Genomic DNA, 22,867 nt, shown 5'->3' with positions numbered 1-22,867 from the left:
AAGTATCAATATAACAATAGGCTTGGGTTGGAAACTCAACTTATTGATGCTGTGAAACAAGTAGTGAAGAAGTTGGAGCCAGATGGTGCACTATAAGCAATTTGCAACAATGAGGTGAGTTCATTTGAAAACTCAACTTATTGATGCTTTCAAATAAGTAGTGAAGAAGTACTTACTAATTTTCCGCATGGGTGTAGATCAAGGTATTTAGGGATGCATTTGGAAGTTTTGGAACTGAGGCTGCGATACAAGGCAGAGCACGTGGTGATGCTGGTAATTCTTTTAAGTTTTAAATTACATATGTATTGAAATTTGAAAGTTGAAAGTTGAAACAACATTTGACACATGTCTTTTTTGTTGTAAACTTGTAATGCAGCTGAATGGTGGGTGTTGTATGGGGAATCGGCTGAAAACTTAAGAAGAATAGTAATTAAAGTCCTTGCCCAAACATGTTCTGCATCTGGTTGTGAGAGAAACTGGAGTACCTTTGCACTCATCCACTCCAAGAGGCGCAACAGATTGGGGTCTCAACGTTTATCTGACATGGTGTATGTGCACTACAACTTGAGGCTGAAACTGCAACACATACGCATGGGACATGAGGGACACCATTGATCTAGCTGACATCTTTCAAGTTGACTCAGACGATGAGGACCCTATTGTGGATTGGGTGAGGGATAGAGGTGAGCTAGTGTTGGATGAGGAGGGAGATAGGCCTGACCCCATGATAGCTTATGAGATTGGTGCTGATGTGGACAAGTATATGACTGACGATGGTTAGATACATGCAAGGGAAGCCTCACCCATACCATTCCAGCCCACTGGTGGCAATGTTGCTGATGATGAAGACTGGTCTAAGTCCTCAAATGATGATGATGGTGATGATGGTGATGCTGGTGGTGGTGATGGTGATGCTGGTGGTGGTGATGTTGGTGGTGGTGATGTTGGTGAAGAATTTGATGGCATGCGAGAGTGTTATGTGGTAGGCCAGGAGGCCCAGGATACGGCACCTGTAGAGCCACTCCGATTCACTGGAGAGACACAGTTTGATCATGCCACACAAGATACGGACCACGGAGCACGTGCCCCCGCACCCCCACCCTCGAGAGGCCCCCTACATACATACAACAGGAAGCGTAGGGGTTGACAAACACAGTTGCAACCTGATCACATGGACATTGATAACCTATCTAGCTCTGTTGGTGGTTTGAGTATGGGTGATAGGGAGGGAGGACCGACTGGATATTGGCGTGCCCCATCTTTTGACACACATACCACTCCATTGGCATCGGATTATGGTACATCTCAACCTTATGGTGGATATGGATATGGATCATCATCATATGGGCAGTTTAGTGGGGTAGGGGACTATGACTACCAGTCCCAGTCCCAGGGACATACTTGATCATCTTTTGTAGATAACATCTTTGCATACCCTAGCGGACCTAGCTACCAACCTCACCAGCCATACATGCAGCAAATGCCATCGCCTCTTGCGCCGGCGCCAACATCATATCACAGTGGATCATCTTCTTCACGGACTGGATCGATTGGTAACCCTAGTTTATTTCCTAGGATAGGTTACCTATAGTATGTTGATGATTCCATTTACGTGACACTTGTGGATGATTACACTCGTTTCTTCTCCGATTCTATACCGTGGTCCACATATGTCCTTCAAACAGAGAGCAATGGGCGTCGACTCCAGCGAGGCATGAGTGGGATTGATCCAGGGAGGCACAACAACTACTATTAGCAGTTTAGCACTTGTAATTTGTAACTTAAGTTGTGATTTCATTAATCTATGTGTATTTAATTATTTATACATTAGGGTCGGCGACCGTATGTCAATCAAGGGTGCAAGCCCAAAACACCAATTTGAATTCACATTTTTACAATTTTATGGTTTAAATATGTTTATTAAGCTTAAATAAGGCTGTCCATGAAGTTTTAGGCCTAGATATGGCCAAATACCCCCCGAGATGGACCCCCAAAATATTGCAAAAAAAATGCAATATTTCGGTCATATTTCGCGATATCTCGAATATTTCGGATATCTCGATAGGCCCGAGATACCGATATATCGCGAGATATAGTACTATGGTTATACCTCATTGGTGTGCTCCTCTATGCCACTAGGGTAGGGTATGCTAGCGACTTCTATCTCTCAACATGAAATGATATTGTTGCCCTCTTATGTACAAAACCATTCTATCACATCTCATTGATGCTCTCTTCTATGTTGCTTGCTCAAAGTACCCTCTCTCTTTTAAATTATTTTGAGAACTCTTTTTTATCATGAGTTATAAGTTTTTGGGCAAGAGATCGTTGTTTGGTCGATCATGTAGTGCCAGCAATGAAAGCACATGTAGAGACATCAACATAGATATGATTTTTTATCAAGTAATTATTTTTTTCTTATAAAAATAAAATGAGGTAATCAAAAGAAAATTAGATGTTCTAACTATAAGTGTCATTGTGCCAATCTCTTTCTTAAATAATTAATTTTTGTTTCCCATTTTTGGAAGAAACTTATGAGACGGCTCTGAGTGGAGATCATTGAAGAGGAATTTTTATCCTCTGTTGTTCACTGCCCGAACAGCACAGTGTTGTCCCCTCACATGGGGTGCGAAATGACGACTTAACCTCCCTTGGGCAGTGTGTTCAAGCAGGGAGGTTAAGTCGTCATTTTGCCCCCATGTGAGGGAACAACAAATGCTGTTCAGGCAGCGGGTAGTAGAGGATAACGATCACGTTAAAGAGTATGATCGGTATCAGTGTGGGGTTAGGAGAGCATTGAACACTTGAAGCAGATTTCTTCCCACTAATGTCCTTTTTTGTTTTTTGGTAGAACCACTAATGCCCATTATTACACTTATATATCATGAGTATATGCATGCATATTGTATTGTGTTCTCTTTCTTTCTTTGTTTTGGCAACTTGTAGATAAAATATTAAAAATGCTATGGAAAAAAGATCTCTACTTGGTTGTGTTTTCTACGTCCTATCACAGGACACAGTAAAGTGAGATGACGTCTCTGCCCCTGGGTGGAGGCGACCAAGTAGAGATCTCTTGCCCTTCGAAATATTTAAGCATTTTTATCCACGAAAGGGGGAAAATGAAAAATCTCAGCTATCCTTCTCACAGAACTAAAAAATCTCTGCTGCTTCTCTCGTCTCTCTCAACCTCTCTATCCTCGTTCTTATCTATCTTCTTCGATCCTCTTTAATGGCGTCCACCAGCACTTTAACTGCTCAGATTTCGAACTTGCACAGTATCAATGACTGCAAAAGCCTCACTAGCTTTTCCTCTATCTTTTTCTGTAAGTCTTCTTCTCCTGTTCTCTTCTGCTTTAAGTTCTAGCTGATTTTATTTGTACCATTTAACAATTAGATTTCATCTTTAATCAGCGAATGCGGATATTAAAATATGGTTAGGCGGATTGACAAATGAAATTCTAACCTAACTTTGAAATTCCCATGCTTCCTTATTACAGCATATCCTCTTGGGGGAAAACATGCTCATTTGGTTAAAACCTTAAACAAGACCATGGGTGGTGAAATCTTACCAGAAAATATCAAAGTCTCTGGAATCTCCATGAACCATGTAACGAACCTTGAAATTCCATGGAGTGTGAACCGTGAAATCGTCCGTCTTCTCCCTTCTGCCTACCTTTTTCTGGCAACCTGAAACCTTAATCTATGAAAACCTTAATCTGTAAAACATTGAACTTGAACCTAAAGGTCTAAACCTCGCCTTCAAATAGATTAACCCTATGTGTGAATAGAGAAATTAAAACAATAAAAATGCCATTGGAGAAATGCTGCTGGAAAGTTGCTGTCTACTGCGGGGAACTTGAACCTAAAATATTTCCACCGCTGATGTTGAAGAACTTGCGTTCTGCCATCACCGTTCATCATTGGTTGACATCGATTTTGACATAGCTTTTTGCCTTCAAGTTGCAGAGATGAAGTTGTGGTGTGAATACTGAATAGGAGGGTAGAAAAGTCAGGTTATGAATGATATAACACCCCTTGAGGTGTCGATATGATTTTTCCATTTAAACATTTCATGTTAGAATATGCATTGGGTTTGCATGGATGAAATTTGTTATTAAAATTTGATTTTTTGGATATTTCATATGAAATGATATGCTCAGTTTGCTTCTGCTGATTCATAAGGAAAGTCTTTCTTTCTTTTTCTTTTTATTAAGTTTAGAACTTTGGACTGTTTTGATATGATAATTTAGAGCATCTTGCATTGTCTAGCATTTCTACCTTAAGTACCTGGAGCTTGATTTTAGTGAGTGTAGGAGGTTGTCTAGGATTTAGTTTCATGCTCTTGAATCAACAGAGGCTTTTCTTCTCTGTGGCTTTCAAATCCATTATGATTGATTTATTCAGGCAGTTAATGAGTTTTATTTGACATGAATTGAAGCTGTATAATCTGGCGAACGTAATGTGGGTGGTCCTTGTTGCTCTTTTGATGACCTATAAATTGACAGGCACTTCGAATAATATTTTCATGACATTTTCCTTGAAAGAAAGTTTGAACGACTAAGGTTGTCTGTTGGATGGTTTAATTCCTTAACTCGGTATGTGATACTGGTAAAAGGGACTACCAGCTTAGGCTCAGAAAAGCTGAAGCTATGGAAGTATTTCATCATGAATTGGTGGTGGCAGTTATTGTAGGAGGATATACATTCTAGTCTACTATCTAGTATTCCTTTTTCAAAACTCAGAAATTGATTTCTTGTCTTGTCCCATTTTTAGGACAATTTAGCTTGGTTAGTTCAATATGATTTCCTTGGATTTGCAATTGAGCTCTAATAGCTGTGGGAGAGGGTTGTTATGATGGTTATTGCCTTGTCTTCATATTCGAAGAATAGGTTGATGCAGATCGGAGGAGGTATATACACAAATACCAGCATAGGAACCAGTACAAGGACAAACAAGGGCCTGTGGTTCCTGTTAGAGAGTTTTAAATATTATTCTTTCTTTAATTAATGTAGGTAGTTGGGTTGGATTATAATTTATAAGTCCCTCTTTAAATTCCTTGTCTTATCTTGAAGTTCCTTGCCTTAAAAGTTTTCTATTTGAAGTAGAACACTCCAAATAGCCCATAGTTAGGAGTTTTAATTTTCCAGCTTTTTTAAGTTTCCGAATTAGAATTTAAGAATTAGTACTCAACTCTATATATTGATGTAAAGGGTTAAATTCTACCCCACAATTTTTATGATGAATAATAGAACTTGGCTTTTCTCCCTCTATGTTTTGTGAGATTCAGAATAGTACTTTGAGATGCAGTGCAACCTTTAGTCAGATGCTAAGGTCAAGGCTGATGGGATTTCAATCAAGTTCTACATGAGAAGCTTGGTCGATATTGTAAATAAAATCAGATTTAATGGAGAAGATGGAGAGGAAGAAGATGAAGAAGAAGAGAAGTGGCTGTAATCTTTTGGGGAGAACTATCGAATAAAAAATAGTTCTCCCCTCTTCACCAGTATTATTAATGATAGGGTAGAGCTAACACACAAAAGAAAGTCCCAAACTGCCTCTGACTAACAACTCTCATCTCTAGTTACTGTTCATGTGAACAGTGGATGGTACTGTTCACAGCACTGTTCACGTGGACAGTACCCAAAGTACATTAACACTCCCCCTTACATACATTGAAAAATATCATTCTACCTTTCCATTCTTCTTCCTCTTGTCCACCATCAAATCAGGTCAGTACTTTCTGTTTTTCTGTTCTATTCTTGTGCATATCATACTTGCTGGAATTTCAATTTCTCTTTTGTCCAAGTCTGAGATTCAAATCAGACTTCAGATTTAGCAATTGGATTATATACTGAACATACCTAGTTTCAAAATTTGATCTTGTTGCTGTTTTCGGAGAGTCCTACTTTGACTATTTTAATTGAATTCAAATAGGGGGTATTTGCTTATTTCTGAATAATATCTTATAAAACCATTTACTTAAATGATATTTGGCCTAAATAAGTGACAAATCTGGTTCAATATCATTTCCAATAGCAGTGTACACTAGCAAACTTGGGTCAAAACTACAAGTACCATTTTGAATGTTCATTTTGTGAAACTAATTCATGGATTGGGTGTAAACTGTCAAACATAGGCAGCACAGAAAAAATCAGGGCAAAATACCACTTTCTGGGCCTCGAAACCAAGGTTTTGAGTTAACCTAGAAAAATACCAGGTTTCAACCGAGTTTCGGTCAAAACCTGCTATATCAGCCCCAAAACTGGCCTTGAAATCAAGATTTCGAACCTTGTTTATGAGGGGAATTTGGAGAAAGGAGAGAGAGGAGGTAGGAGGGAGAAGGAGGAAGGGACATGGGTTTTGGTTCAGGCATGTGAATGTTTGAATCAAAATTGATTCAGTTATCAAAAGGGGAAAAAAAGAAAAGGAGAGAAGTGATTCAATGTGACATGATGCAAAATTATAAAGTTTCCAGCATTTGTAGGTATAGTACATCTCCGAAGAATTCAAACCAAAGCCAACTCGAATTTTCTGAAATCCTAAACCAAACTTGACCAAAGTATTGGATTGGGTCAGTCAGGTTCTTGTTGAGTCAAGTACAAGACGAAAATGCCTGATGAGGGGTCCCTTAACCTGTATGATGATTGGATCTTTCTAGAAAGGGTTAGATTTAATTGCCTCTTAAGGAACTCATTATTGTTTGCTATCTACTTCCCCAGTTCCCCTTTTTGTATGCTTCATTTTAATGCTGAATCCTGAGATTTATGTGGTTAATTATCACCGATCCAAAGGGCTAGTTATCACTGTGCATATAGAAGCATGCAACCAAACAAGGACCTTGTGGATGCTGTCTGATGCTTTAGAAAATATACTTACATTCCTTGGGTCTATCATTTTGCCACGGGATTTGTTTTGTTTATTGGTTATTGATGAGCCTGCTTAAGAATAAGAGTTGGATGGTCACTCTACAGTTTTCTTCTTTAATTCCTTGGAGGAAGCTTTGCCATATGATAGGTTTCTTCATTTTTGTGGTTTGCAATTTGACCCCCATTATGTTTTTCCACCCTCTATAGTTAGATAATTTCATCGAGGCAATATGCTCCTAGAGCTTGAAGTTCTTTATGGTTATAATGTAGCCATACTTTTGATTATGTATATCAAGCAATGGTGAAAGAACAGAATTTTCGACGCCCTTCAATTTTTATACCCTTTTGAAATTGATTGTTGGCTATTACTTTGTCCAAGGATGCATGCTTTTAGGTTCTGTTTATGCTATCTAACAGAGACAATTGCAAATCCGTTTCTTGTGGCTTCTTCTGCTTTTCAGGTAATAAACTAAGCCCAAACACTGTTCCAATTGGTATACCAGCTTTATCCTGGCCTGGAAGTAAAAGATCACGTAATCCAAAATCTTTTCGGGTTTACAGTTTATTTGGAGGAAAGAAGGATAATAATGATGATGGCCAATCAAAGGTAAATTTAGCTACCCTTTTCTTCCAGTTGATTCATGGCTACCTTCATCTGCATTTCAGACATTTCCATGCATCAGTACTCTTGTAACATGCACAAATATTTAATCATGGCATGGCGTTTTAAGTTTCATGTCATTTCCTTTGTTTGCTTTCCACTTTTCAAGTTCTCGTAGAGATATTGGACTCCAATTTTTGCCCAAGGCTGCAGTAATTTGTTTGAGGCTACCACAAAAAGTTTTTGATGTGATTTTAGGCATCAGTCTCCCATTAGCTAAGAAGAGTCCCAGATATATCATATATCTACAAATAAAAATCAGTAGCCAATCACAAAGAAGATAAAATAGAAGACAGCGGCAGCACCAATAGGAAATACTCACCAGAACTGATTAACTTAGAAACCTTATTCCGATAGGTGTCCAAATGTGATGAATAAAACATTAATCCAATAGAAGAATTGATTAACTGGACATATATACTAATTCAATAGAAGAACCAGCAGTATAGGAACCAAATCTGATGAATAAATAGGAAACAGTAGAGCATAGTTATCAAGCCAACGCCTAGGCGTCCAGGCTCCTTGATGGACTAAGCGGACGCCTTGCTGCCGTGTTGGTGTTGCCTTGATTTTAGACCCCTCTCCAACGCCATGGTCGCCTTGTCCCCTTGATAACTATGACCAGTAGCGATATAGAAGGATTCTGAAATCACAAACCCAGATTTTTGGGTGATTTCAGAAATCAAACCATCGAGATGTCAGATTGACACAAAACAGATTGAGGGACCCTTTCAGATGGGCTAAAACTGCCCAGAAAAATCAGACCAGATTGATGGTCTGATCTCTAATAATCTTAGAATGAAAATTGTCCAGAAAATGTAGAAAAATAGAGTATCGCCAGCCTCTTTGGAGAACTTTAATTACTCAATATTGGAGGCTTGGATCAGCTTCGAACAGGTATTGAAGAGGCTTACCATGAGGGCCAACAAAGCCCTAAAATACCATGTGAAACTGCTGAAGTAGGTAGTATATGCAGGGAGACTCTAACCAGAAACAGTGTACCACCAGCCTTACGTTAATAAAATCAATTTCTGTAGATGAATGACTCCATGGAAACTAAGAAGTAGGTAGTATATGCAGGGGGACTCTAACTAGAGTCTCATATGGTATGTATGACAGCATAGGCTGCTGCAGCCACGAGAAAGGCCCTCTAAAGACTTTCAAAACAGATATAGAAGATGTACTGATTTAAAATTGCTCTGATACCATGTAGCAGCAGAGAAACCTGCAATCAGTACTTACCAAGCTTGAGAAGAGAAAGGGAGAACAAGGAGAAAGGAACAAGGCAATGTCGATGCAGGAGAGGGAGCTAGAACTTTAGGGGCATAGAAATACCCTATCATGGTCTAGCCCCTTGTTTATATAATATCAAGTTATCAGCTCTTAGTAGAAATCCTACTTGGAGGTTAAGTCTAATTATTATAAGAGGAATAACTAGAAAAGGAAATAACAACTAAAGAACTAATCTAGTTACACCCATAGTACTAAATCTCGTCTCAGAGGACCATTTCGGCCAGACCGATATTTCTGAGATATCGAAATTTCGCCGAAACATTGTATTTTTTTTATGAGTTTTTGCTTGGCCATTTTGGGGTGCAAAATGCCAAAATGACCGAAATACCGAAACGAAATGACCGAAATAACCGAAATTTCGATGAAACGGTGCAGTTTTTAGACTGAATGAGTGAGATTCCGAAACAAAATGACCAAAATTTTGTATTATTTCATTTTGAAGTAGCATTTCGTTTTGGTAGAGTTGAAATTTCCGGAACAAAATGACCAAAATAACCGAAATTTCGACGAAATGGTTCATTTTTTAGACTGAAATAAGCGAGATTCCGAAACAAAATGACCGAAATTTCCGAAATTTTGAATTTTTTCATTTCGAAGTAGCATTTCATTTCAGTAGAGTTGAAATTTCCGAAATCTCGCCACGGCAAGATTTAGTACTATGGTTACAATTCAAACACATTCCCACAGTGCACCCATACATGCACCATATTACCACGGTACACTTTAACAATAGTATTCAAGGTATATTAGAAAGGGGGGGCTGGAGAATTTGCATTTTGAATTTTTTATGACTAATCCACTCGGGAGGAAATAGATGGGGAGGAAAAATGGAAAAGAAAAAACAATGAAGGTTATCAAATTCAACCACAATTTGATGCCTTATCGGTGAACTGTTCTTCAATTTGACACCTGTTATAAGAGCTAAATAGCCTAAAACCAACTGCTGGAGAACCTTCCCAGTAAAGGCTCAATCACGACAACTCTTGGGTTGGGGTTTTGAAATTATTGAGTAGGAGAATTAGGGTTTAGGATGAATATGTTGGACAATTATGTTGAATTTAGATATGCCAGCTGATTTATATGAGAGGGGCTTATGTAGTTTTTTTATTGATAGTCAATTGAATCAGGACTCAGGAGGGCTTTATGGGTTTTGCCAATTTTTTAGGTACATCATATATCTAGTATTTGAATGGTAGAGTTGCATTGATGCGTACAACTGCATCAGTTAAACTGGAAAAATCAAGACAAATAGATTTTGTGGGAATCAAACTGGTGGAGCTCTAGGAATCGTACCAACGGTGCATTAGAAGCTGCTTACTTTCAAGGGTCTTGAATGTAGCTCCAAACTAGCTAACAATCATTAGAATAAAACTCCAGAGAGAAAAAAAAATCAATCACAAGGCTTTTATACGGTCTCCCATTTTTGGGCCGATTATGACAGATAAACCTATGATAACTGGAAACTGTTTTAAGAAATTTGATCAAAACTGAATTCCAACACCAAACAGAAGTTATAGAGCAAGATATAGAGAACCCATTGATGCAGTACAAGACTAGTGTAGAAGGAAGAATGCCCAGCCCAACTGGGCCCATATTAGTGCCCCCATGGTTAAGGTAAAAGCAGGTCCATATTGGGCCCAATATTGGCGACCTGCAGTTTCTAGAAGATTGTGTGGGGCCCTCTTTGGAGATATGACCAGCACAGCATATAGGAGATTCTTGGCAGATTGTGTGTGCTCCATATTGTTATGGGCCCCATATTGTTCTTTGTGTGGAGCATGGTTGCTGCTTTGCATGGAGAGGATATCTAGAAGATTTTTGGAGAGTCCGCATGGATTGTGTTGGCTACCATATACCCCTTTGCATGGAAAGATATCTAGCCTGTCTTGAAGATTGATTGAAGATTGCTTGCTAGAATATTCTTAGTAGATTGTGTCTTTCTTAGTTTCTATTTTGTACAAGTACTTGGTTACTAAGTCTCTCGTTAGTAGGCAGTTTCTATTTTGAGTTTTCCTTTTTAGTCACTACCCCTTTCTGTTTTTGTTATTAGAAAGATACTATTCTGTCCAGTTCTCCCACGCATGGAGAGTTCTCTTTTTTACTACCTTTATGCTAACTTTTATAAATACAAGGAGCAGCTTTCCAACAATTTTGGCTATTGAAGAAAGTGTTATCTATGTGAGATGCATGCTACTGTAGTGAATCAGCAGCAACCCTAGGAGGTGAAGTCTAGGTTGGGTAGAAACATGCTGGGCAGGGTGTTTTAACATCTGCAGGTTCTCTCACTACAACAGACATACTGGAGGCCGAACTGTTTGGAATTCTGCAGGGGTGGAAACATGCTGCAGAAGCCAAGATCCAAGTAAAAGCAATCTGGTGCAGCAATAGAACTTTAGGCACTTTTCTACAGCCTTTTGATCATATGTGCATCCCATGGAACCTAATCCGGACTTATTTTGTGTTAGCTGATCTAACTAACAACTTTACTAGTATTAGTTTTAATTGGAACAGTAATGACCTCTATTATAGTGCTCTTAGGAATCTTGCTTCCACAGCCATTAAGGATAACTGTATCTCCGATAAGCACTTTTCTGATGTACACACGTTCTCTTTAATTTAATAATAAAAAAAAAAATCTAGGTTGGGTTTGCTGGTGATTCCATTCCCCGCAGGCCAAGTGGTGAAGCCTTGGTCATATCTTTTTTTATTTCTTCTTTCATATGTTAAAATAAGTGTTGAGAGAATTCTGTTCTTAATACTGGTTTGTCCTATATGCAATCCTATTGCGATTGATCTCTCATTGGCTTTACTGGTTAAAGTCCGATTCTACATTACCCATGGAAGCTTAGATTAGGAGATTACTATGCATTTCTATTATTTCTCTTTCAATAAAATGAATTTTGTCCCTCTGGGAAAAAAAAAACAGAAAAGGAGAAAATAACCCTTTGATGAACAGATCAAGAAAAACTTGACAAATCATTAGCAGGTTCCGTACATTCATTGGAGATCCAGAAAAACCCCCAATGAGCAACTTCAGCCTTTCATAATGTTTCGGCATGCACAAATCATTAGTGTGTTTCATTGGACCCACTTGATAATATATTTCCTTTTCTAGACCTTGACATTTCTTGATTTCCTGCATCACCAATTGTAAAGAAGCCAAAGCTTGAAGGAAAATCCTGGAGAACCTTGATTAGGATTTTGTTCAGCTAGTAAGATGGACTAAATTGCATAGATTGCTCTGGATTCAATTTGTAGCTTGTTAACCAGACCCACCTATTGGTTCTGTCTCTCCTGCTAACTGTCAATGTTTCTTTATATGTCAAAAGACTTCAAAGAATTTGAATCTTTCAAATATTGCTTCCTTTTATTATGATACAGTACTGTAATCCAAGCCCAAGTAGACCCATCTCACATTAAGTATGTCAAAATTGGTTGGGCTTTGATTGAGCACCTTAGGTTAGGGTTATGGGATAATTGTTCCCTGCTTAGGATTGGACTTGGTTCGACCCCAAGCCCCAACCAACATGCCCTTGTTGCACTCTTAGGTGGGACATAGGAGAGTAACAATTAACTGATATTTGGAGTAGATGAGCAGCAAAGTTGGTTAGGGCTGGACTGAAGTCAGTATGGCACGTGTGATCCACTTTTGGTCCTGAACCAAGACAGGAATACCTGAAGGGAGGAATGCATGGAGTTCTGCCTTGTAACTCTCGATCAAAAGGTTTGGTTGAAATATTCTTTTCCAATGTTTGTTCTCTGTTCATCTATAGACTCAATTTTTCCTGGTTTGATAAGTTAGCTAAAGTTGGGAGGGAGAGGGCTTTTAAATTTATAAGATAACGTTCATGTGTGATGCATATGATGTAGGTATATATGTTCCATCATGGTAGTTGGGCTCAAAGAGTCAGAACCTTGTCCTAACCTCCTGTTGAAATGGTCCGTGCACATGCCCCTCAGCCCCCTCCCCCGGGACCCCAAATTTTTTTTGTGAACTTTGTTGTGATTCCCCACTCCACCACCACTTGCTTTGTGTGTGTGTGTGTAGGGGGGGGGGGTTAAATATGACTGATGAAGAAACTTGTAATATGAGGTATGGAATGAAATAGATTTCGAGTGTGTGCTCTCTTTGGCATCCATCTTTTTTTCCCCCCATTATATCAAAGAAATGTATGACCCCATATCTCAAGAATGTGTGGCAACTGGCAACTAGTGGTTATGCTAGGGATGGCTCATTTCTTTTCTATTATTTGTACGAGAGATATTTTGATGCATACGTTTCTACGAAATGGTATTATATTGGATTATGATATGCTATTTTCAGTTAAGTATGATTTTTTTGTATAAATATTATTATTTTAAATATCCCTTGACATCCTTATAAATCAATCTGGCTAGGCACCCACCTCCAGCAACATCCTTTTATGGTATCCTGTGTTCATCTTACATCTATTGCAAGAATTTTAAAATCTTCAATGTTTGAGATGGAGAATAATGACAAAACATCCTTTTAGTAGTTAAGCTTTTCATGGGAAAATTAACCTTTCTGTCATGTTACTTGAATATAGGCAGGAATTCTAGGAAATATGCAAAATCTATATGAAACTGTTAAGAAGGCACAGATGGTTGTCCAAGTTGAAGCAGTGCGTGTACAGAAAGAACTTGCTGCGTGTGTACTATTTCCAAACCCCATTTTCATTTTAATGCATTTGATATTGGTATACTGAATTTCCTTTTGTTTTTTGTGGCTTTTTTCTGTTTTGCAGTGCAGAGTTTGATGGTTACTGTGAAGGTGAACTAATTAAGGTATGCAATATTTTATCATGATTTAAAAATTGCTTCAAACAAAGTTAGGCTCAATTGGCTCATGAAATAATGCAAGTTTAAGTGTTAGGAGTTGAGATTGATCTTAATTTGCTCTATATCATCTCAGATTTATAAATAGTTGTCACACTTCCTCTTCTTATATCCTAAATGAAAGGTGCTTCTATTTCTTCTCGTATTAGTGAATTGGGAGGATGTAGTATCCAAAAAGAAGAACATTGTTGTTTTTTCATTTTTGTCTGAATTCTAAGATTTTCATTAATGCTGAACAAATTTAGTAACATCAGATTGAGACGTTTTGTGGTATTTTATCATTTTAACATTAAAGAGAAGTATTTTAATGACACAAATGTGAGCCATTTTGCTTTCATTTTTCTTTTCACTTCATTCCTTTTTCTTCAAGGGACTCTACTTTTATTTATTGTTGGAAGTTTCTCTAGGTTACACTTTCTGGAAACCAGCAACCTTTACGCACTGAGATAACTGAGGCTGCAATGGAGCTAGGACCTGAAGTAAGTGAATATTTGTTTTGTTAAGCTGGTTATGCATTTCTTTGTCTCAATCTTTTTACAAAATTTATAATCGTTCTGCCTTTCCTGAGGTTTCTTATGCATTTCTGAATAATCATCATAACCATATCAACAATTGGACTCTGTGGAGATCCATGGTGCAATCCACATTGAAAAAATATACTGTGACTCACTGTCACAAACTCAAAATATATGAAATGATGAGGACTGTACTTTGAAAGTTACGTTGGTACAAAGTTTCAAAAGCTGCAAAGTCCTGTACTTTCACACATTTTGTCTGCCATTTGTTTCTTTTAAATTGATGAAGGATGAAATTTTCACCTTCCTGTGGGTCATGTTTGTAAAACTGTACAATTTAACACACTTGGGGCTGCTTGATCATGTCTTTGGTTCAGACATTTGGGCTTTGGAATGCCACTTCTGGCCTAATGGTTTAATAATACACTCTATCTGCTTCATGGACTCTGTTCACAATGGCAAGTGTAATAGAACAATCCTAGATAATATAGATTCTGCTTAGGTCCATTTGTTTAATTTTGATGGTAGGAGTCATTCAGGCTCCTTGTTGGAAGTGAAGTGAAATTAAAACTGCCCCCTCCACCAAAAAAGGAAACTTTTGTAATCATTACCAACAATAATTGTATAACTAAATAAAGTAAATAAATTCTGTTTTACTTTTCAACCAAATTCATTGAATTTGAATAGGAGAATAACAATGCCATGAAAAGTTTAATTACCATATTTAGGTAGATTTTAAGTTTAATGCACAGTCATGGCTCATGATTATAAAAGTTTCCATTTTCTTTTTCTAAATTAACTTCTCTTTTCTCTTCATTTCCCTCTTGAAATTGTGGAACTTCATCTGACATTCTGGAATAAAAAACAGTGAATATACAATACATACTATTGATATTTGTCCTTACAACAATAATTATGGAGGATATTAATGATTGGCATAAGGTTTTATGCACGGCTGTGTACGTACACGGTCATGCCTTCATTCGTTGGATGGGGGGAGAGAGGGGGATGTGTAATTACACTTCTGCCCCTCCCCATCCAACGGTTTAAAGGCACAACCGTGTACATACACGGCTGTGGATAAAAACTGGGTCCTTTATGATTTAACCAAATAGTCGACAGATTCTGCAGAGATGTAGAGATCATAGGACATGGAGCCTGATACGAAGGTCTCTTTCAGTCATGAAATAGTTTTTCCAATTAACCTCGTTTATTTCTTTAACTAAATAAAGTATGTACATGAAAGATAAAATAAAAATACATAAAAACCTGGTATTTATAATATTCAGAAAATCTTGTTTCTATGAAGTAATCAAAATAATGATTCCTGTTAGATTTTGGCCTGTATTTCAAAATCTCGGAAACATATATTTTTTAAGCTCCTGCTTTATTTCCAGTCAAGTACCAATTCCTTGGCCAACTGCCCCTGCTTGCAATCCTAATCAGATTCATTCCCCTTGAAATTTCGTAACTGGTTGGTCAGCTAGTTTCAGATTCTCATGTTCTTTTGCATGTACTTGGTTGCATGATACTTCATACTATTTGTTTCTGATAAATATCAATCATACTACCTAAAGTCTGATGAAAACAACCTTTAAATAAAAACAGAATAGCATTTGTTCACAGACACGACTTTATCTTATGCTGTTAATGTAGAGAAGTAAAGATTAAATGTTAATATTGCTTTAATTTTTTTCTGGGATGAATTTCTTTATCCTGCACCTTGATTCTCAGTTATATAGCTTAAACTGTGACTTGAGATTAAATGAAATTATTTCACGGGCAACATTCATCCTGTTCATGCAGAAGCTTTCGCTCTTAGTTACGGAGGCATACAAGGATGCGCACCAGAAGAGTGTTCTGGTGAGGCGCCATCTGCTCAAGATGACCTCTCTCTTTCTCTCTCCCTCTCTATCTCTATATATGTGAACATTAATATGGGCTTGTTTATGTAGGCTATGAAGGACAGGATGAGTAATCTTGCACAGAGTTTAGGAATGCCTCAAGGCCTCAGTGAGGGATTGAAGTGAAGATCGTATTCCATGATGCTGGTGAGAGCAAGCTTCAATTTTGTATACTAGTCCTGTTGAGATGGTCATTTACAATGTATCCATGCCATCAGAATCTCGTCAAAATTTTACTCATGGTTATTGGAATGGTAGTAGAATGAGAGCCTGTAATCTTGCCCTTGTTACTTTAATAACCAAGGCTATCTATTCCTTGAGCAACCTGTTGCTAATATCTGGATTACATGATACTGATTTTCATGTTCCTGTCAATTCATACCATTTGGCTTAAAATTAAAAGGGTAAGTAAGGCATTTAAGATACATATAATCCAGCTACTCATGGGGGATCCGAGAGTATTAAGATAAGCTAGACCAGATTTATCACCACATTTGCCTGAGGCAGCCTCGTTATTGTCACCAATAAAGGTATTCAAAGGGTGCCTGTGGTTTTCTTTTTAACTGTCATTTGAGTTTCTCGACCGTCATTTCAGTGCAGGGTGTAGAAATGCCACTGGGTTCAATCCATCAGTTAGTGATCCCATTGCAGAACAATGACCTACGACAATGATTCGAGCAGAACTGTGAAATTTTATCACCTGTGGTTTCCCTACCCGGTACGGTTCCCTAGTGCCTCTAATAAAAGGGGGTGGGGCTTCACCCGGGCAGTGTGTTCGATCAGGGGTGGAATGGTCATTTCAGCCCCTTATGAGAGGAACCGCACAACTGTACCGGTCAACGAACCTCAGGGATAAAGGTTCTAGAACTATTGTTGTAAAATGCATTTTTTTTAAAAAGAAAAAAGGGTGAAGTTTCAAAATACATCCTCCTGAAAATTAGTTTTGTGTTTTCCCTGCCACAGGGTATGAACTTTTGATTTTTTGGAGGTGAGTATTTGTGAAGCACTTTTTGTGAAGAAACTTTCTGTCACACATTGGAAGTGGATTAGAAAGAAGAAAAGTTAATGTATAGGAATTGGAACTATAAATCTACAATGGTAGGATTTCTTGAAGAGAGGTATCTCTCCTCCCACATTTTGGGGTTGGTCCGAGATGCTTTTCACATGGATTGGGTCATGTATCCACCAGAGTTGGTGGGTGTTGATCTCGGGATGAAAAAAATCCAAAAACTTCAGTCAGAGTGGTCAAGGATCGATTGCATCTCGGGATCGGCATCAGTTGATACCAATCCGATCCGGCCAATATCAGCTCGATCGATACGATCCGAGATTAGGAACCATGCTCATGCATGAACCCAGCCGATCCGAGTCAAGCCGGAGTGAGGCAAGGCTTTGATTTGTGTGAAGTTTCTTTATTCTCGGAACCAGACTTGTATCCTGATTCCTTTTGGCTGCCATCGGATAAGGCTTTTTCGACGTCAGTAATTTTCATTTTAGTGTCATTTAGGGTTATATAGACGTCGAATGTAGGCTATTATACATTGGATAAAATATATTAAAGTGTCGTGTTCCATCAGGGACTGTTCCAACCTATACTACTTACTCTTTGTCCAGTGTTGAGGTGGACTTGCCGGTGTCGAATGTACGTCGTCTCATGCATTGCCGATCCCGGCCTTCTATTGTGGGTGCCAAGACCTTTCAGGAGCTCCTACCGGCCTTCTTTGTTATCTGTCCGACGCTTGGGGTATTCACTCTAGTATCGGGGTAGGTTGTTTGGCGCCATTTGGCTTGTCGCAGGTGCCAACTACCTTCATTCGATGCCATCCAACACTTATTGAGTCCCGATAATGGCTAGTTCCAATAGAGTCACATCTTTTGGGAAAAGTGTTTCCAAGGAGTTCATCTCCTCTATAAATAGAGAACGTCCTTGGCTCTTAAGGGATTATTCTAAGAGCCTTTCTTTCTTTCTTTCTCACTCTCTCTTCTTGTGTGTTTGCTCATCTACACAACACACCTCTAGTTTCCTGTTTTGCTGATCATATCTTTAGAGTTTCATCATTGAGTCTGAGCACAACTTTGTAGAACTCGAAGGAGCGCAATAGAAAAGTGCATTACTAATCGCGGTCTTGGATACCAATTCACACATCTCTTAGGTGCACCATTGGGGGTGCGTATGGTCTTTAGGATAATATCAAGTGATGTGACTCAACCCATATTCGCCATATTTGTAGCACCATAGAGTGCATGACTACAACACATTCAAGGAAAGCTTTGGAGTGGTTACTTGGATACATTATTCAGAGAGGGGAGATGTAGAGGGCAACGGAGGGGGAAGGGGCGGTGGTAGAGTCTAGGGGGTGGGAGCTGGTACAGATGGGCTAGTGGAGGGAACTGCAGGAAGGGAGAGAAGACAAACACGAGTAATTTAGAGATTTTGAATTACCAAGGAAGAAAGGGAGATTAAATTTAGGATAAATTACTTGTAAAACCCCTGTACAGCTGTACTATGGCCCGATTGCTCGACACACTCAACTTTTGAAACTATTACTTGAAGCACCATGAAACCTGACGGTGTTAGTTTGCTGTTAGTGGCTGAATGGAAAAATCCACACTCAACTCCACCTTCTTGAAAACTCCACATATTTGAAGACTCTACCTCTTTGAAGACTATGTGCCCCAATCATTCTCTTTCTTCTTCTCATGGTAGAGAAAACACACATTTCCCAAGTAACCATTTGGTTTCCACACCTATTAAGGAAAGTGCTTGCCAACTCATATATCATTTGTGCACATGAGTTTTGACTCAACAAAACGCAACCCTTTTCTCTATCGTCTCCACTAGCCAATCTAGATCATTGAACCAAACCTTCAACCGATCTAGATAAAAACCACGAAATCCAACAATTTTGTCTTAAGTTCACAGTTGGGGTTCCTTCCAGCTCTCCACAATCTTGTTGGAGAGGCAAAAGAAGAAAAAGTGGCTAATGACATATTTAACCATCGTTAAAATTAACCATGAAGCATAAATTAGAAGGATAAAACAACATTGAAATTAAACACATCACCATCATCATGACAAACAAGAGCTCTCATAAATCATAATCAATTTAAAGTACAAAATTGATTTGAACTTGGTTTGGTGAATACTTCCCTTTCAAGTCTCTATCCTCTCTTCTCGTTGAAAAATGTGGGTTCCCTTCTCTCTCCTCATATTTTGAGTAGAAAAATATAAAATAAAATCTTTTGTAATGTTAATCACTTCCTCTACCCTTTTTAAACTGAAATGGCATAATAAAGGATTAAAATGACTCAAAAATTAGACAATTCTGGAATCTCTAAAGACTATTGAAAAAACAATGAAAATTATGTATTAAATGGTAAGCTAAAATATGACATTTGACAAAAACAGAATCTTTTTTCTATAAAAAATGTTCACATTACTCCATTGACATGCCATGTGGCAAAAAATAGGAGTTGCCATCAAACACAACTCAAATGATCTGTTTCTTTGTGGGGCCACAGAAAATATATAAATTTTACATATATACCATTCGCTGTATTACTTATCATTATGCTCAATTATATCTCTCTCTGTTTAGGGGTCAAAACTAATCTATTATCACCACCAATGCCATGGTCATGGGTGAAGGAAAACTCAGTCTTTTTTCTTTTTAAATAGAATATATGTGTCTTTCAATAAAAAAGATGGATTTGAATTTTTAAGTTTCAGGACAATTTTGATCAATTCCCAGCCAATTCCAGTTGAATCAGATTTGGAAGCCATAGAGGCCGATTCGGTTGCCGATTCTACTTGAAACTTGAACAGGTCTGATTTTCGCTGAACTACTCTTTCCCATAAAATCGAATCAAACAATTTCCTAATCAGTTTGGTTCTGATTTTTAAAAGTAAAACCAGTTATTAAATGATTCGATTGGATTTTATAAATCGTTGATTTTGAATCGATTAAAACCGATATGCCATTAAACCTATTATACATATTGAACAATTAAAAAATTGGTGCCTCCTAGCATTCTATGTACATCATGAAATTAATTTAACCTATTTTTATTTTCAAAATTAAGTTCCTCCTCAATTGGGTCCAAAACTGTTAACTTGAATCGACAACAAAACTGAAACCAATAAAAGTACAACTGGAACTCTTTAAAAGCCGTTTATTATTTGGTTTCGATTTGGGATATTGTAACTGTTTAATAAGCAGTTCAATATATATCTTTCATACTTTGAATCAACTAAAAACCAACACGATTAACTGAAACTAAACCAATTAACACCCTTGATTAGGATCCTCTCAGACCTCTCCAATGTTGAGATCGCCCAATGAGGCATCCAACTGCTGGTCTGGCTCGCACATGCCCTGGTGCACACCCAGCCATTGGATGCTCATTGGGCACTCCACGCTCACTGGAGAGGATCCCCAACCCCCCTCCCCTTGCCTTGCCTTCCTATTACGCCTTGTCGCTATCCATATGGGTGACAAGCCAATGACACGCTTACGTTTGCAATAACTGAGAAATCTACAGGCTTCTGCGATGAAACTTACATTTCTGCATTCAAATTCCCCCCCCCCCCCCCCCCCCAATTTTTCCTGAACCCTATTAATGCCATTCCAGAAAACAATGGACAATAGATACAATAAGTCATAAACAGAGCAACATGGCGTGTTTGAACATCCTTCAAATGATTTAAAGCTCCGCAAATGAAACTGATGGGGACAATAGTTGAAGCAGTTAATAACCAGCCTTTCAGCTCCTCCTCCCCAACTCTCCCCCCCCCCCAAAAAAAAAAAAAGCCCCTAAAATATGAATAAAAATTTATGATACTATTGAAATTGAATGCGACATATGCAGGTGGGATGTGTAGAACTATCTGTACATTTTCAGAACAAGTAGGTTTTGTAATTTGAACTCAACTTTAACCACTATAAAAGATTTAATGACTTTACAGCTTGATCATTAACACATAAATGTCAACAAATTCCACCTAAGGTCCAAAAAACACTGAGTTATAAACATTAAACTGCAATGCAAAATGCTGTTAAAATCAGTTTCAAGCCATTTACAAAACCTCAGCAGATAAAACATCAATACATGCGGGATAAGTGGCAGACGAAGTTAATTTCAGATCCACAGAAATGCCATCCTATTTTACTCTAAGATTATAAGGAACTTTATATACATTAATCACATTAAATATACTGAACAATGTACTTGCTATCATTTGTGAGAATTTTACTCCTTATTCCTAGATGACCGGTCCTTTCTCTGACCTAGAATACGTTGGATCTGTAGACCTCTGCTGAAGGCTTGGTTGAACAGCATTCGTGTCTGGAATTCAGAAACAAATGGGAACCAGGCCAGAAACGCAATAGGGGAGAACAGAAGCAATCCCATGACAATTTCATAGCCACGAGCAAGTGTCCGAATTGATTCCCAGAAGCCAGCACGTTTAACAGCAGGCTTACAGGCTTGCATAATCTGATGAATAAAAAATAACAAAAGACATTTATCCTTCATGAAAGAATAAAGATGAAAAGGGAAACTGGACTGCAGATAGCAGTGAATAAAAAGATGCAATCCTCTACATGCATAGACTAAATAATAAGTGGACATGAGGAAAAAATGAAATGTTTCACCAACCAGGAGCAATCCCCATCCAGTTGGCATGAAAGCAAGAAAGCAGACGAAGATGTCACGCACTGTCATATGAGGAAGTGCTATCAAAGCAATCAAAACAGAGACAAATGTCACGAAGATAAGTCCCTTGATTAACCGGAACACAAGCTGGAAGTTGGCACTGAATTTTCGTCTTCCAACGGAAACAGTCTGCAGACAACCAACAAACCTGTCAAACCAAGCGAGGCAAGAAAATCATAGCTCACATCTAGAGCTCAATGCTAAGATGAAAGTTGGTATCACGTTAGACCTTCTGCAGCACATCAGTTGTACTGCCAAGGATAAAAAAAAAATAAGTGCCCCAACTTTTGTCAGGGTTTGATCTCTCTCTCTCTCTCTCTCTCACACACACACACACACACAGTCACACACACTCACACAATCACACATTGGCATGTGGTTTGCTAACTGTAGAAAAAGGAAAGGAATTCCACAAGAGATCTTGAGATATGCAACAACAAAACAACTACTCAGCTTTATCCCAATTAAATGTGGTCGGCTAAGATCTTGGGAGATGCCACCCTCACTTAAATTCTTTTAAAGTTGTTCCATGGGAGTACAAGTTTTATGTACTATGGTGTACTATGGTAGGGGGAGTGTCCCTATCGTGGTGTATTGTTTTGCTTTATGCTTTTTTTTTTTTTTTTTTAATTGTTAGTAGTAGTTAGTTGTCAGTAGTATGTTCTAAGTAGGTTTCCTGGCTAGATTAGGTTTCCTATTCAGACTATAATTGTAAGTTAGATAGATTATAAATGAAAGGAAAAGCCCACGATAGATCTCTAAGCTGAGTCTATCGTGGTTCAGCAACTCTCCCTTTGTCTTCTTCTTCTTCTTCTCCTTCTCCTTCTTGCTCTCTAGCTTTCACCTTTTATTGGCTGGTTATTGGTTTGTATTCTATTACAAATTCATTTCAAGACATTCATGTTAGGAACGATGGATTGTTGCTACTAACCTTCATCACAATCAATATGCCAATAATCACAAGCCATGATGCACCATAGACCTGTAACCCAAGAAAATGTTGATTAAATTATCAGCAATATTGCAACCCAATAGACAGGATAAAATTGACAGGAT

General features: G+C 38.2%; 2 protein-coding genes across 3 annotated transcripts in view; one reads left to right on the top strand and one right to left on the bottom strand.

Moving 5' to 3' along the window:
* Positions 1-3,123: 3,123 nt before the first annotated feature.
* On the top strand, positions 3,124-16,449 carry LOC122641809 (nucleoid-associated protein At4g30620, chloroplastic-like). The gene is made up of 7 exons (XM_043835113.1): positions 3,124-3,323; positions 7,328-7,473; positions 13,389-13,489; positions 13,587-13,626; positions 14,085-14,156; positions 15,999-16,055; positions 16,148-16,449. Exons 1-7 carry the CDS (start codon positions 3,230-3,232, stop codon positions 16,220-16,222), a joined length of 585 nt encoding a protein of 194 aa, XP_043691048.1. The 5' UTR covers positions 3,124-3,229; the 3' UTR covers positions 16,223-16,449.
* A 4,845-nt stretch (positions 16,450-21,294) lies between these two features.
* Positions 21,295-22,867, bottom strand: part of LOC122641811 (callose synthase 3-like) — a 66,468-nt gene continuing 64,895 nt past the window's right edge. For both annotated transcript variants that reach the window (XM_043835114.1, XM_043835115.1), the window contains 3 exons: positions 22,743-22,793; positions 21,755-21,940; positions 21,295-21,592 (listed from right to left, as the gene is read on the bottom strand). In XM_043835114.1, coding sequence (XP_043691049.1) covers positions 21,347-21,592; positions 21,755-21,940; positions 22,743-22,793 — 483 coding nt within the window. In that variant the 3' untranslated portion in view covers positions 21,295-21,346. The remainder of the gene's footprint in view (positions 21,593-21,754; positions 21,941-22,742; positions 22,794-22,867) is intronic.

The sequence above is a fragment of the Telopea speciosissima genome, chromosome 10 (genome assembly GCF_018873765.1).
Source record: "Telopea speciosissima isolate NSW1024214 ecotype Mountain lineage chromosome 10, Tspe_v1, whole genome shotgun sequence".
Lineage (NCBI taxonomy): Eukaryota > Viridiplantae > Streptophyta > Magnoliopsida > Proteales > Proteaceae > Telopea > Telopea speciosissima.
This window is presented reverse-complemented; position numbering and strand designations above follow the sequence as displayed.